The sequence below is a fragment of the Clytia hemisphaerica genome, unplaced genomic scaffold (genome assembly GCF_902728285.1).
Source record: "Clytia hemisphaerica strain Z4C2 unplaced genomic scaffold, Clytia hemisphaerica genome assembly, whole genome shotgun sequence".
NCBI lineage: Eukaryota > Metazoa > Cnidaria > Hydrozoa > Leptothecata > Clytiidae > Clytia > Clytia hemisphaerica.
In genome coordinates, this window is record NW_027103286.1 from 3,589,684 (window position 1) to 3,605,328 (window position 15,645).

Below are 15,645 nucleotides of genomic sequence, written 5' to 3' on the forward strand. Positions count from 1 at the left end.
GCAAGTTGTTCCTTACACCAGATAAGGTCGAATGAATTGAAACAAACTTCTCCTACCTCAGTTCGGATGTTTTCAACGATTCGTTTGGTGATCAATTTAAGCTCCAATCCTGAAAATCAGGTCAAAAGATTTAAATTCGCTTCAATGATCAGACAACGATGCATGCAAAAAATAAATACGTACGTAGAGCTCTGAAGGGGCGGGCCAATCCCTCATCAACAAGGAACGGCCTTTAATGTACCGCATCCCTATTTTGGCTCCAATGTCCTTATTCGTAAACATTAAATAAAGTTTAGCTGGTTCTGACAATCAACTAAAGCCGGTGCCGTTGTTCTTGGATTCATCATTTGCAGGGCAGGCGAAATAACGTGACCTAAACCTTCCAGATGTTGAAAACTTATCTCGACCTTCAGAGAATTTTAACGTGTTGAAAGAAAGTATCTACGTTGGGTGCTAGATACTGGTTTATTTTGAGTCAGCTACTCTGTTCTATCAAAGTTAAGAATTGATTGAGATGCATATCCAGCAATATAAAAACTTATGTGACCTTATTTAAACACCACCAACGCGCAAGCCTGTGCAAGCGACACTAATAAAGGGAAGCCTTAAAAAATCTTCATTTAAAAACAATAACAAAATCAATCTGGATTTTCATTTTCAAGTTATATAATACAAGGGAATATGAAATGGCTTATACCGAATTGATCAGCTGTGTCCAAAGCATTTCTTTTAATTTCTGCATCGTTGATACCTTGGAAAAAATATCATCATAAAAAATCAATCAAATAAAAGTCTTTACGTTAGCTCCTGGCCTAGTCATTGATTACCAGAACGCATCACACGTATAAAAACGTAGCGTGGTACGTCAATGAATTTGAAATTTCCATAAATATCGGATTTTTCTGATTGAATGGTAGGGTTGGGAAACAACTTAATAGTGAGTTTTAATCACTAAATTTAAGGATAAAAATAGTTTTCTTCAAAACCTTTGTAAATTTTGAGGAAGTTCAAGGTAAAGCTTTGCTCGGGAAAATAATAAAATTACTTTTAAACGTAGACCACTAGCTTTACTATTGTGGATTGGAACGGGCATACCTTGCAGGAACTTGGCATAAATTTCGACTTGTAACTCAGAAGGAAGACACGCTGTGTATGCTGCTACCAAATCATGTTGTTGGTTTTCTATCAAGTTCTATGAAAGAAAATTAATGAAGTCAAAACATTTACAAAGGACTGTCTTTCGAAGTTAAGAAGAACAGGGAAGTAGTTTAGACTCATCAATTCTGTCGATCGATATGAAACTTTAAATGGAGTCAAAAGGTGGTTAGGGTGACAGTCCATTCTTTAGGGACTCCTAAATAATTACGCATGTAAAAACTTGACTGAAATCAGAAAACAAATCACATATTTAAAAAATTCGAGGCGTTGAAGCTTTCCTCTGAGATTATCGAAGTATTCAACAGCAAAACAAAAAAACAGTGAAAAGCTCAACGATTTTTTGCAAATTCTTTTGATTAGCTTCCATTGATAAATGTTTTTTGACTGTTTGTTTGGGAAAGCTTATTCCAGGTCGAGTAACTGAACTTTTAGCATATACATTTTTTCAAAACTCACAAAAGGAGGAAGTGCCTGGAGGCATACTAAAAAAGATATAAACACCAAAAAGGCTCAAAGGTTCGAAACAATTAGCATCAAATACAAATAACTATGAGGGGAATTGAAAAATTATTGGAATATTGGAATACGAGTTCTATCGATGAAAGAAATATAATTTTCAAATGCATTGTTAATCTAAGAGGAAGTGCCCTGATGCCATGAAAAAGAACAAAAAACTGTTAAAATACCAGATAATAGTTTTGAAAGGATTATAGCACCAAATACAAGCAACTATGAAGGGAATTAGAAAATTACTGGAAAATATTGGAATACTACATGAATGAAAAGAATATATTATAATAATACGACTGATTCCCTAATCACAACCAAAAAAGAAAAACTTCCTCGTCTTAAAAGGTATAAATAGTTGGCAGAATTTCCAGAAAATCATCATCTTTCAAATTCATCATTTGACAAGAAGAAAACAAAGCAACATCAGAATGAAGATTTGGAAAGTTTTATTACTTCTATCTTTCTTGGCTGCCACAGTTTACTGTAAGTACTTTGAATTTGTTACTGAAACTGATTGTATAAGAAATAATTTCTCATTACTGAAAAGCGGGCGGGTAAAAGGACGTTTTGAAATAGCGGGGAAATCAATTGAAAATGATTGATCTTGTTTTGATTATACTGAAGAGCATGATGATTTTAAAAATAAGCCTCTTACTCCTTCTTAAAACACAAGGTGAAGAGAGCCAAGAAGTGGAAGAAATTCAAGATGAGCCAATGGAAGTTCAAGATGAACCAATGACAGCTCAAGAAGATGAAGTTGAGGAAGTTGAGGAAGATGAAATCTATGGAGAAGAAGAAGACATTGAAGAAATTGAAGAAAATGGTGAGAAAAAAATCTTGTTCAGTTTAAAATGTCATCCTCTTTTCTTCAGAAATAATGTATAACACAAAGAATGAAATCTGTTGTATTTTCTACGTCTATTTCATACGATTTTTAGTCGGTTTGAGTATCCATAACCGAAAGGGCATAATTAGCAAGTTGTCATTAAAGTTAGTCAATAGCTGTTACTTTTAACCATCTTTTCACTAATTTAGACGCTGCCAAAAAACCACCTAAGAAGGCGGTCAAAACCAAAGTTTACGTGGAAAAAAACAAGAATGCTGGAGAATGCAAACAAGTTCATGTCAAACGTACCAAACACTGTTTCGTCAAGAAAGTTTGCGTACACAAAGTCAACTACAAATGTAAGAAATTGCGAATCCAAAAATTCTGCAAATTTACTTTCAAGAAAGAATGCAAAGTCTGCTCCCGATTCTATTTCAAAACATGCACTAAGAAGCAAGGGTCGCCTACATTATCATGCAAAAAGGGACCATTACAACCCCGACAATGTGCAAGGAAAATCGTTGGTCATGGATCTGTTTTGAAAGTAGTCGACACAAAACACCAAGCTGTATAATTACAACAATGACATCGAAAGGAGGTTTTTCCATTTTGTAAATTATTATTTCTAGGTTTCTAGGTGCAGGGTCCAACTATTTACTATGATTATCTTGGTACACTTATGATTTTAAATACATCGCGTGCTATCAGGGAGAAAGTTATTATTGTGTCCAATTGTGTACCTTTTGCTTTGCTTCGATTAAGCTTAGCGAATTTTAAGAAAAATAAGGAGTCTTTTGAGAGACAGACATTCGAATCGAAAAAGTTCTTTATATCCCTTTAAGTGCCACGGTCTTTTTTTCTTAGTTCTTTTAAAGAAGATCGCTAGTTTAAACTTTAAAGGCTTACATCTCTAGATCTAGAAGGAGTTAGAAGCTCGTTCATAGCTCGTTGGATAGCTTAGAGTCGTTGCGTGGACCTGACTAAGTAGCGGTCTGGCTTAATTTTCTCAGCGGTGCAAACTATAAAATTGGGTCCCCCGGTGTTTTTGTCCTTTTTGGCGCCCTCCATCATCAAGTGAAAATATTCAACTGGTTGAAAGTAAGGCCCGGAATCTTTGAGTTAAGAAACATCTTTTATTTATACGAAAATGGTGGTAATGGTAACTTGATATCTTTTGCCTTGTCATTTAAAAGTCAAAGATTTCTGGGCGAGTAGGCGCAACCATGGCTTGCGCCGACATTTCACCTTTGAATCTGTCTAAAATCATCTAAATGTAAATGAATCCCCTCAAATTGGACTCAAATCGGATTAATCAAATTGAAATCGAAATTTTGTTACTAGTAAGGTGGTTTGATGAATATTTTTGTTTTAGAAAAATTTCTCAGAAAAATTACATGATAAGCTATGCGCCGCTGGTCTTCATTCACGCTCTATTAAAACTCAATGGTAGGGACCGCAATGATTTTTTCAAATTGTTTTTAGCGCATTGAAACCATGCTCATTGGAAAGAGCATCAAAAAAGAAAAAAAATGAGGGGTCATTCATCAAAATCGGCCAAGCCGTTCTCGAGATATGAAATTTTCTATCTCCTGAAAATGACCCTTTTTATGGAACGATTTTCGAGGATTTTTGTAAAAATCATGGTTAAATAGGTTTAAAAGTGAAAATCCGGGGGTTATGTCGAAAAATACATTTTTTGCAATAACTTTACTTCTATTAATGCTATAACATTGAAACTTGGCACGAAGGTTCTCAAGACAAAGTTTTAATTTTTTATCAATTTTTTTTTTCAAAATTCTCGTTTGCCGTACGAATGAATCGAAAATATCCTGTATGCCGGAGAGCTGGCAGATTGTCACTCTCCGTGGACTTTGAACTTTCGAATTGTAAACAAACACGCGCTCGACAAGTCTGTCTCGATAATTCGAATACCAATAAACTTTGAGCCAAAAAAGACAGCAGAGCGCGGTTGAAAATGTTAATTTTTATTAACAAAGAATATGTAAAAAAGGTTGAAATTTCATATTATCTTTGTCTTAATGCCGGGGAGGACAGCTAAAGCCCTCAAAAGTGGCTTTTTCCCAGAAAAAACTGAATAATTTTTTGTAGGATTTGATTGGGTCAATGAGACAAAAAAAACAAACAGCGCTGATCTCTTCCAGTTCCAAAAATGTATAACATCATGGGGGTTTGAGGACGCGCTCACCTGTCTAAATCCAATTTTCTGTTGGTAGGTCGTCTGCCATTCAAAATTTTACAAAATTGCTCATATTTTCATAAAAAATAAAGTTATGGCCACCAAACTTTTACAGGACATTTATTTAATGATAAGAATGCTTCTAAAACTTATCCCATGGTTATAGGTGGTCTAAAACCTAAAAACAACATTTTGGTCGATTCCAACCATTTTACCCCCGTCTTTCGCGGTCCCTATCAATGGTTAATAGAACTCCCAAAAAAATTCAAAAGTTGACTAGAATAAGGGGCACAAAAATAAAAAACCGCTTGTTTTAAATTTTGGCCCTGAAAGCAAAATTTTCATGGTATAATAACTTAAAAGAACCCCTAAAAAGAGAAAGTTAGTCAGCATAAGATACAAAAACTAGAGTGAGTAGCAACAAGTTTCGATCTTTTTGGGGAAGGACAAGCACCTTCTTGAACCCCTGGTAGATGAACAACACTCCTCTTGCTTTTGCTTTTCGCAATTTAATAATGATGGTCGTTTCCGGCTGATGAGAAAATAAAGAGCAAATCATGCAAGAGCGCAAATCAAAACGAAGCGCCGTAGGCGAAAAAAATCAACATTGTATTTTCTAAAGGGCGCTAAACGATCGTTAGATAATGAAAGGGCACTAAATCGCTCAATTAAACATCGACGGAATTTTGACGCCCACTTGAATAGCTCTTTTGGCGCCCCTCTCAGTTCTGTCTGGGGTGTGCTGCACACCCTGCACCCCCTGTCAGGCCGCCACTGACCTGACCGAATGATGGAAAGGTGCCCAGTGGTAAAGCTTCAAATCAGTTCGCTAAAGGACAGAATAAAGTAAAACAGGGCCAAATTTGGAGGTTCTTGGATCACTCGTTGACTAAAAATAGTCTAAAAACGGTCAAAATCTCAAAAAAGTGTACTTTTGTCAAATTTTTGCATTTTTTGGCTTTTTGGCTTAAAATCTCGCTGGAAAGACTCACTTTTGCATCTCTTTTTGCTTGACCATGAGGCACAATCCAATTTCTACGAGTTAGACCAAAAATGACGATTTCTAACTCAAACTGAACTCAAACTTTTGTCAAAAAATATACTTGACATGGGCACAGAAAGGATTATATTAAATTCTATTTACAAAAAGTATGCACTAGTTCTTATTTTTCGTTTATTTCTCAACTTGTTTTTCAACTCTCATTATATGGCAGTACTTTCGATATATATCTGAAGTCTGTCTTTTTTTCTACTAGCTTTAAAAATATTTAAAAATATTTGAATCTTGCTGATTTAAAACCTGTTGAATCTGTTTTTTTTGTATCTTTCTTAAATCATAGTCATTATAAAAACTCTGGTCTGTCAATGTATTGTTTTAGTTTATTCTGTCAAATTTTCCTTTGTTATAAATAAAAGGCAAGTTGCGATTTGCATACTTTTTGATCACGTTACCAAATTCTCCCCTTAGGATTGGTCTAATTTCTAATCACATGATAAAAAAGTATGCAAAACAAGTCAATTTGCGCACGCAAGCTCTAACCTGTTAACAAAAGAAGGAAACAAAAGCTTTCCAGAGCTGAGTTTTTCATATTGATTATTCTATACCCCCAAAGAGAAGTATTCTGGAAAGTCTTCTTGGGTTTAATGATAGTAGACATAAGTCAAGTTGAAGAAGGCTGTCAAACATTACATTTCTATCATCGGAGAAATCAGAGCAATGCATCAGAAACTGCTGTGTAGTAGAGTTATTTCGACAGTTATAAAAAGGATCAACTGTGTCTGCAAAATTTTGTTTGGATTTATGTTCCCGAAGATGACGGATGAGGCTATTCAGCTCACTGATACGAAAAGGAAAAAAAGGAAGCACGATATCGTTCGGTTCGACAAAAAGGTGGCACAAAAGGAGGTCTAATCCTTCGTCTTTCACCAGCATCCTCATCTTTATCAACTTCCTCCCCCTCTTGGGAGGGTGGGGGGTACTAGGGTTGCGAGCTGACCACCCGACTTTTAACCATCGGACCCTTACCGGGGCTAAAAAGGAGAAAACAAAGGAAAATTTTGTGAATTTTACGACCCTTACCGGGACAAATTTGACCAATTTTGACCAAATTTTGATCTTTCTGGGGGTAATAAGTTGAAATTTTCCCATTTCTCATACCCTTAGTTGATTTTTTCGACCCTTAGCAGGACTTTGGAAATCCGGAAAAGGTACCCTTAAGGGCGGCACATACCGTACCCTCCATTTGCCTAAGTACCCCCCGGATGTGGTCTTACATGGGCTTTGTAAATAGTGAGAAGCAAGACCCTGGGGAGGAATTCGCAAAGCCGGTTGATGAGACCAATACCTTGATTGGCTTGTTTAATTTTTTCATCAAGATGACGAACAAAGGCTAAATTTTGATCAAGTATGAAACCAAGATGCTTTTGATGATCTTGAACCTAAATGGGTAAGTTGTTTAATGTAATTACTGGAGGATCTAGTAGGTTTACCCTCTGTAAAGTAGACTTCAACCGTCTGTTTAGAAGGATCAGGGTTGAAGGACATCTTCTATTGATGAGCCAACTCATTTATCCTCTGCAAGTCACTGTTCAGTTCTTGAGAACAGTGAATCTGATCAAGAATTTGGCTTTTTGGTTTAAAATCTCGCTGGGAAGAATGTTCTTTGACGGTTTGTTTGGGAAAGCTTATTCCAGGTCGAATAACTGAACTTTTGGCATATACATTTTTTCAAAACTCACAAAAGGAGGAAGTGTCTGGAGGCATACTAAAAAAGATATAAACACCAAAAAGTCTCAAAGGTTCGAAACAATTAGCATCAAATACAAATAACTATGAGGGGAATTGAAAAATTATTGGAATATTGGAATACGAGTTCTATCGATGAAAGAAATATAATTTTCAAATGCATTGTTAATCTAGGAGGAAGTGCCCTGATGCCATGAAAAAGAACAAAAAACTGTTAAAATACCAGATAATAGTTTTGAAAGGATTATAGCACCAAATACAAGCAACTATGAAGGGAATTAGAAAATTACTGGAAAATATTGGAATACTACATGAATGAAAAGAATATTATAATAATACGACTGATTCCCTAATCACAACCAAAAAAGAAAAACTTCCTCGTCTTAAAAGGTATAAATAGTTGGCAGAATTTCCAGAAAATCATCATCTTTCAAATTCATCATTTGACAAGAATAAAACAAAGCAACATCAGAATGAAGATTTGGAAAGTTTTATTACTTCTTTCTTTCTTGGCTGTCACAGTTTACTGTAAGTACTTTGAATTTGTTACTGAAACTGATTGTATAAGAAATAATTTCTCATTACTGAAAAGCGGGCGGGTAAAAGGACGTTTTGAAATAGCGTGGGAATCAAGTCTGCAAAATCGAATCATGAAAGCAAAATGATTGATCTTGTTTTGATTTTACTGAAGAGCATGATGATTTTAAAAATAATCCTGTTACTCCTTCTTAAAACACAAGGTGAAGAGAGCCAAGAAGTGGAAGAAATTCAAGATGAGCCGATGGAAGTTCAAGATGAACCAATGACAGCTCAAGAAGATGAAGTTGAGGAAGTTGAAGAAGATGAAATCTATGGAGAAGAAGAAGACATTGAAGAAATTGAAGAAAATGGTGAGAAAAAATTCTTGTTCAGTTTAAAATTTCATCCTTTTTTCTTCAAAAATAATGTATAAATACACAAAGAATGAAATCTGTTTTACTTTCGACGTCTATTTCATACGATTTTTAGTCGATTTGAGTATCCAAAACCGAAAGGGCATAATTAGCATAAAAAGTTGTCAGTAAAATTAGTCAATATAGCTGTTCCTTAACCATCTTTTCACTAATTTAGACGCTGCCAAAAAACCACCTAAACCTAAGAAGGCGGTCAAAACCAAAGTTTACGTGGAAAAAAACAAGAATGCTGGAGAATGCAAACAAGTTCATGTCAAACGTACCAAACACTGTTTCGTCAAGAAAGTTTGCGTCCACAAAGTCAACTACAAATGTAAGAAATTGCGAATCCAAAAATTCTGCAAATTTACTTTCAAGAAAAAATGCAAAGTCTGCTCCCGATTCTATTTCAAAACATGCACTAAGAAGCAAGGGTCGCCTACATTATCATGCAAAAAGGGACCATTACAACCCCGACAATGTGCAAGGAAAATCGTTGGTCATGGATCTGTTTTGAAAGTAGTCGACACAAAACACCAAGCTGTATAATTACAACAATGACATCGAAAGGAGGTTTTTCCATTTTGTAAATTATTATTTCTAGGTTACTAGGTGCAGGGTTCAACTATTTACTATGATTATCTTTGTACAATCACTTATGATTTTAAATACATCGCGTGCTATCAGGGAGAAAGTTATCATTGTGTCCTATTGTGTACCTTTTGCTTTGCTTCGATTAAGCTTAGCGAATTTTAAGAAAAATAAGAAGACCTTTTGAGAGACAGACATTCTAATCGAAAAAGTTCTTTATATCCCTTTAAGTGCCACGGTCTTTTTTTCTAAGTTTTTTAAGAAGATCGCTAGTTTAAACTTTAAAGGCTTATATCTCTGGATCTAGAAGGAGTTAGAAGCTCGTTCATAGCTCATTGGATAGCTTAGAGTCGCTGCGCGGACCTGACTGAATGATGGAAAGGTGCCCAGTGGTAAAGTTTCAAATCAGTTCACTAAAGGACAGAATAAAACAAGTGATATGGACCTACCTGGTTATGAATTTAACACATATATAATTGATATCTACGTGAGCATGACGTGAGCATGACCGTTAGACAGTCATTCAGAACACAAATAGTGACGGTCTATTAAAATTAGTTGTTTGTTTCTTATAGGAAAACGTTCAGAAACCAAAATTTCATGCTCTTGAAATATTCTTTCATATTCAAGACTTCGTGAGCAAAAAAAACATCTATCTCATCAAAAAATTGAGTAGTTTGGCTAAGAACATTGATGTATGCTTATTAATAGTGATTCTTATAGATAAAGATGCGTTTTTTGAGATGAAAAATTCTTTTTTTACAGATATCTGCTTGAGCCATCTTTTACCAATGATGGTACCCTACTTTCATGCAAAAAAGCAGAAAAAACAATGATCCAATATTTCATTAAGTCCAAAAAACCCTTTTTTTAGCTGTTTTTTTGGCCCAAATTTGCCCAAAAACATTTTTTTTCGAAAATCGGGCACCGTCACATTCGAGGGTTTATAGTTATGAATCTTTGTGCAAAAAATCATAAAGAATGAAAGAGCCAATCTCGAGAAAAGCTAATACCTAATGTGCTTATAAAAAATATCGAATTTGGCCAGTTTTTCTATAAAAACACGCCAAGCAACCAAAATTTGATGTCTAGACACACATATTCTTCAAAAGTAAGCCCTCATGAGCAAAGAAAATATCTATCTCATAAAAGAATTGAGTAATTTGACTAGGAACATTGATGTATGCTTATCAATCCTCTCGTCTTGGCAACTCTTTAAATGATCCAAACATAAGAAGTAAGAAATACTGGTCTATTCTGAAGCAGTTTCTGAACGAACGTAAAACCCCGAAAATTCCACCTATTCGAAATGAAAGAAAAGTCCTTGTAAGCGATGTTTCTGAGAAGGCCGATATTTTCAACTCTTTTTTCTCAAACCAATGCTCACTTATCGATACTGGCGGTGCTTTGCCACCTGAACAATTTCTTACTAACTCTAGACTCAATAATCTTGTATTTGAAGAAGAAAAAATCGAGTCTATTATTAATTCTTTGAATGTTAACAAGGCCCATGGGTGGGATACTATTTCTACTCGTATGGTCAGAATCTGTGGTAAGTCTCCAGTAAAACCTTTGCTTAGTATATTCAATCTTTCTATCAACTCTGGCATCTTCCCATCACAGTGGAAGAAAGGTAACGTGGTTCCTGTCTATAAAAAGGGAGACAGGAGCATAGCCAAAAACTACAGACCAGTGTCTCTTCTTCCTGTGTTTGGAAAAATATATGAAAAGTGTATTTATGATACACTTTACAGGTATTTTGAAATTATATATTAGGTATTTTGGTGTAGACATTTCAAAGGCATTCGATCGGGTGTGGCACGATGGCTTAATCTTTAAACTCAAATCTTATGGGGTAACTGGACCGTTGCTTTCCTTAATTCGCAGCTTTCTTGACGATAAGCATCAGAGAGTTGTGTTGAATGGGAAAACATCTGAGTGGAAGCAAATCAATGCAGGGTTACCTCAAGGCTAAATTCTTGGTCCATTGTTCTTCTTAATTTATATTAATGATCTTCCAAAAAACCTTGAGTCAAAACCCAAGATTTTTGCTGACGATACCTCTTTATTCTCTCTTGATCAACTCTTGAGCCTTGATGTACTTAACAGAGATCTCTCCAGGATAACTGATTGGGCTCATCAATGGAAGATGTCTTTTAACCCTGACCCATCTAAGCAAGCTGTTGAAGTCTATTTTACCTGTAGACTCACTCCTCCTAATGCTCCAGTAATATCTTTTAATAATTCTAATATCGCGACCAGTGAGTACCAGAAACATCTTGGTCTAATCTTAGATTCAAAACTTTCTTTTGATCGCCATCTAGATGAGAAGATACAAAAGGCCAATAAAGGAATTGGTCTTATTAACCGACTTCGCAAGCATGTGCCTAGGAGATCTCTATTAACCATTTATAAATCTTTCATTAGGCCTCATCTTGATTATGGTGATATCGTATATTATGACCGTCCAGGAAATGCTACCTTTGTACCTAACGAACTGAGCGTTTCCGTAACACTTTTTTTCCTTACTGCATATCTCAGTGGAATGTTCTGGGAGGTAATATACAAGATCTACCTTCAATTAAAACTTTCAAAAAAGCAATCTGTAAATTTTTGAGACCCAAGCAATCTCATGTTTTTGATGTTCCTGACATTGAAGGAGTGATCTTTCTTAATCGACTTCGGGTTTCAGCCATCTCAACGAGCATAAATTTAGACATGGATCCGCGACACTTTAGACCCTTTCTGTGGTTGCCAAACTAACTCTGTTGAAAACACTCAGCACTTTATCCTGCACTGCTCTATATATTCCAATGCAAGACAATCTTTGTTCGACAAACTTCAGACCCTAAGCATTGTTTTTCATCCACTTAGTCCTCCTTTTTTCTGTCGGCTTTCATTATATGGGGATGAAAGTTTGACTTCAAATCTAAATAAATCTATTCTTTGTTCTGTTGTTGAATTTCTTAACGAAACTGGAAGGTTTAGCGGTGCTTTATTTTAGGCTTTTACCTAACAATGGGCCATTCCATTTTATATCCATACAGGGGGGTGGACAAACATTTCCAAAGGGTAATCCGATAACAATTTCCAGGAGGTATTTTTTCATTTTTCCAAGGGGGTAAAAAGTTATTCTCAAATATCCAGGGGATAAAGGACTGATTTTAGTTCGTCCACCCTCACTTTAAGGTATGAAAAGAACTTTTCCATAAGGGTATTTTTGGAAATTTTACCATTTTCCAGGGGGTATCCACACATTTTCAATAATTTTTTTTTGACTTGAAAAGGTTCGTCCACCCCCTTGTATGGTTTTTTAATGGAACAGCCCAATTGTAGCTTCCTTCTCCAAGATTTTTTAATTTTTTATTTACTTATTTATTTATTTTTCTTTCTTTCTTTTACATAGTCTAGTACCTCTGGCGATATAACGTTAGTTCCTAGCGGGTGAGGGACTATATTTTATGTTTAAGTAATGTTTTGCAATATATGTTCGTAGTGTCTAAAAGTCCAAAATATTTGAAACGATTAGCATCAAATACAAATAACTATGAGGGGAATTGAAAAATTATTGGAATATTGGAATACGAGTTCTATCGATGAAAGAAATATAATTTTCAAATGCATTGTTAATCTAGGAGGAAGTGCCCTGATGCCATGAAAAAGAACAAAAAACTGTTTAAATACCAGATAATATTTTGAAAGGATAATAGCACCGAATACAAATAACTAAGAAGGGAATTAGAAAATTACTGGAAAATATTGGAATAAATGAAAAGAATATTATAATAATACGACTGATTCCCTAATCACAACCAAAAAAGAAAAACTTCCTCGTCTTAAAAGGTATAAATAGTTGGCAGAATTTCCAGAAAATCATCAACTTTCAAATTCATCATTTGACAAGAAGAAAACAAAGCAACATCAGAATGAAGATTTGGAAAGTTTTATTACTTCTATCTTTCTTGGCTGCCACAGTTTACTGTAAGTACTTTGAATTTGTTACTGAAACTGATTGTATAAGAAATAATTTCTCATTACTGAAAAGCGGGCGGGTAAAAGGACGTTTTGAAATAGCCTGGGAATCAAGTCTGCGAAATCATCATGAAAGAAAAATGATTGATCTTGTTTTGATTTTACTGAAGAGCATGATGATTTAAAAAATAATCCTGTTACTCCTTCTTAAAACACAAGGTGAAGAGAGCCAAGAAGTGGAAGAAATTCAAGATGAGCCAATGGAAATTCAAGCTGAACCAATGACAGCTCTAGAAGATGAAGTTGAGGAAGATGAAATCGAAGGAATTCAAGACTATGAAGAAGAAGAAGACATTGACGAAACTGAAGAAAATGGTGAGAATAAAATATTGTTCAGTTTAAAATTTCATCCTTTTTTCTTCAGAAATAATGTATAAATACACAAAGAATGAAATCTGTTGTACTTTCGACGTCTATTTCATACGATTTTTAGTCGATTTGAGTATCCATAACCGAAAGGGCATAATTAGCATAAAGTTGTCAGTAAAATTAGTCAATAGCTGATATTTAACCATCTTTTCACTAATTTAGACGCTGCCAAAAAACCACCTAAACCTAAGAAGGCGGTCAAAACCAAAGTTTACGTGGAAAAAAACAAGAATGCTGGAGAATGCAAACAAGTTCATGTCAAACGTACCAAACACTGTTTCGTCAAGAAAGTTTGCGTCCACAAAGTCAACTACAAATGTAAGAAATTGCGAATCCAAAAATTCTGCAAATTTACTTTCAAGAAAGAATGCAAAGTCTGCTCCCGATTCTATTTCAAAACATGCACTAAGAAGCAAGGGTCGCCTACGTTATCATGCAAAAAGGGACCATTACAACCCCGACAATGTGCAAGGAAAATCGTTGGTCATGGATCTGTTTTGAAAGTCGTCGACACAAAACACCAAGCTGTATAATTACAACAATTACAACAGGTTTTTCCATTTTGTAAATTATTATTTCTAGGTTACTAGGTGCAGGGTCCAACTATTTACTATGATTATCTTTGTACAACCACTTCTGATTTTAAATACATCGCGTGCTATCAGGGAGAAAGTTATTATTGTGTCCTATTGTGTACCTTTTGCTTTGCTTCGATTAAGCTTAGCGAATTTTAAGAAAAATAAGAAGACCTTTTGAGATACAGACATTCCAATCGAAAAAGTTCTTTAAATCCCTTTAAGTGCCACGGTCTTTTTTTCTAAGTTTTTTAAGAAGATCGCTAGTTTAAACTTTAGAGGCTTATATCTCTAGATCTAGAAGGAGTTAGAAGCTCGTTCATAGCTCGTTGGATAGCTTAGAGTCGCTGCGCGGACCTGACTGAATGATGGAAAGGTGCCCAGGGGTAAAGTTTCAAATCAATTCACTAAAGGACAGAATAAAATGAAACAGGGCCATATTTGGAGGTTCTTGGATCACTCGTTGACCAAAAATGGTCAAATGGTTGCATTTTGACTTTTTGGCTTAAAATCTGGCTGGAAAGACTCACTTTTGAATTTTTTTTTTGCTTGACCATGAAGCACAATCCAATGTCTACGGGTTAGACCAAAAATGACGATTTCTAACTCAAACTGGACTCAAAGTGGACTTAAAAAATATACTTGACATGGGCACGGAGAGGGTTATATTAAATTCTATTTACAATAAGTATGCACTTGTTCTTATTTTGCGTTTATTTGTTTTTCAACTCTTAAATGGCAGTATTTTCGATATATCTTAAGTCTGTCTATTTTCTACTAGCTTTAAAAATATTTTAAAATATTTTAACCTTGCTGATTCAAAATCTGTTTTCAAATTTTTTATATCTTTCTTAAACCATAGTCATTATAAAATCTCTTGTCTGTCAATGTATTGTTTTAGCTTTTTTGTCAAATTTTTCTTTGTTATAAATAAAGGCAAGCTGCGATTTGCATACTTTTTGATCAAGTTACCAAATTATCCCCTTAGGATTGGTCTAATTTCTAATCACATGATCAAAAAAATGCAAAACAAATCGATATGTGGACGAAAGCTCTAACCTGTTAACAAAAGAAGGAAACAAAAGCTTTCCAGAGCGGAGTTTTTTATATTGATTATGCCTAAACAAAGGCAACAGCACATCACTTTGAAGTAGGGCTGTAGCACAAAGGCTGAATTAAATTCGGCAGACTTATTAAAATACGATAAAAAGCAAACTTTCATAGAAATGCTCAGTTTAGCCACTGCATTCAATCTATCGTTCGAGTAACAATTTTAATATTTCGAAGCGTCTTACCTCGACAAATTTCTTGAGAACTGCAACACAAATCTCCTCCTAAAACAAATTGAAAATAATCGTATCAATCGATGAGTTATTCCATCACAAACTGCGAGTTTATGCACCATTTTTAATCAAGTGACATCACGTGAACCTTGAAATTTTCAAATCGTCACAGTGTCGAAATTCTTCAACAGTGAAAAGCAAGGTTTCTGCTGCGGTCTACTTTTTAGATGGTGCATTACTTTGCTTCACTTGCCATGGCCTTGGAAAGAGTAGATCTATCTAGTGTTTTTAAGAATATCTGAGCATTTAACATCATTTGACCTTGGTAAACTCGATCCCAGTCTACTTAGCGAGTTGGGGTGATAAGTTTTTAGCAATTTAGCTGACTTTTTCTAAAACTAAAGCTTTTTGTTCCTCAAATTGACC

At 35.0% G+C, this 15,645-nt stretch overlaps 4 protein-coding genes across 5 annotated transcripts in view; 3 read left to right on the forward strand and 1 right to left on the reverse strand.

Moving 5' to 3' along the window:
• Positions 1-15,645, reverse strand: part of LOC136807728 (nuclear pore complex protein Nup107-like) — a 53,655-nt gene that overhangs the window by 11,134 nt on the left and 26,876 nt on the right. For both annotated transcript variants that reach the window (XM_067064351.1, XM_067064343.1), the window contains exons 23-26: positions 15,232-15,270; positions 1,096-1,192; positions 698-751; positions 57-109 (exon numbers count right to left, since the gene is read on the reverse strand). In XM_067064351.1, the coding sequence (XP_066920452.1) occupies positions 57-109; positions 698-751; positions 1,096-1,192; positions 15,232-15,270 (243 nt within the window). The remainder of the gene's footprint in view (positions 1-56; positions 110-697; positions 752-1,095; positions 1,193-15,231; positions 15,271-15,645) is intronic.
• LOC136807770 (uncharacterized) lies at positions 2,040-3,209 on the forward strand. The gene is made up of 3 exons (XM_067064396.1): positions 2,040-2,151; positions 2,342-2,491; positions 2,704-3,209. Exons 1-3 carry the CDS (start codon positions 2,097-2,099, stop codon positions 3,066-3,068), a joined length of 570 nt encoding a protein of 189 aa, XP_066920497.1. The 5' UTR covers positions 2,040-2,096; the 3' UTR covers positions 3,069-3,209.
• LOC136807753 (uncharacterized) lies at positions 7,855-9,063 on the forward strand. Its single transcript, XM_067064371.1, has 3 exons — positions 7,855-7,965; positions 8,178-8,327; positions 8,548-9,063. Exons 1-3 carry the CDS (start codon positions 7,911-7,913, stop codon positions 8,916-8,918), a joined length of 576 nt encoding a protein of 191 aa, XP_066920472.1. The 5' UTR covers positions 7,855-7,910; the 3' UTR covers positions 8,919-9,063.
• Positions 12,820-14,033, forward strand: LOC136807744 (uncharacterized). Its single transcript, XM_067064362.1, has 3 exons — positions 12,820-12,941; positions 13,152-13,307; positions 13,524-14,033. The coding sequence occupies exons 1-3, from the start codon at positions 12,887-12,889 to the stop codon at positions 13,892-13,894; spliced, it is 582 nt and encodes a 193-aa protein (XP_066920463.1). The 5' UTR covers positions 12,820-12,886; the 3' UTR covers positions 13,895-14,033.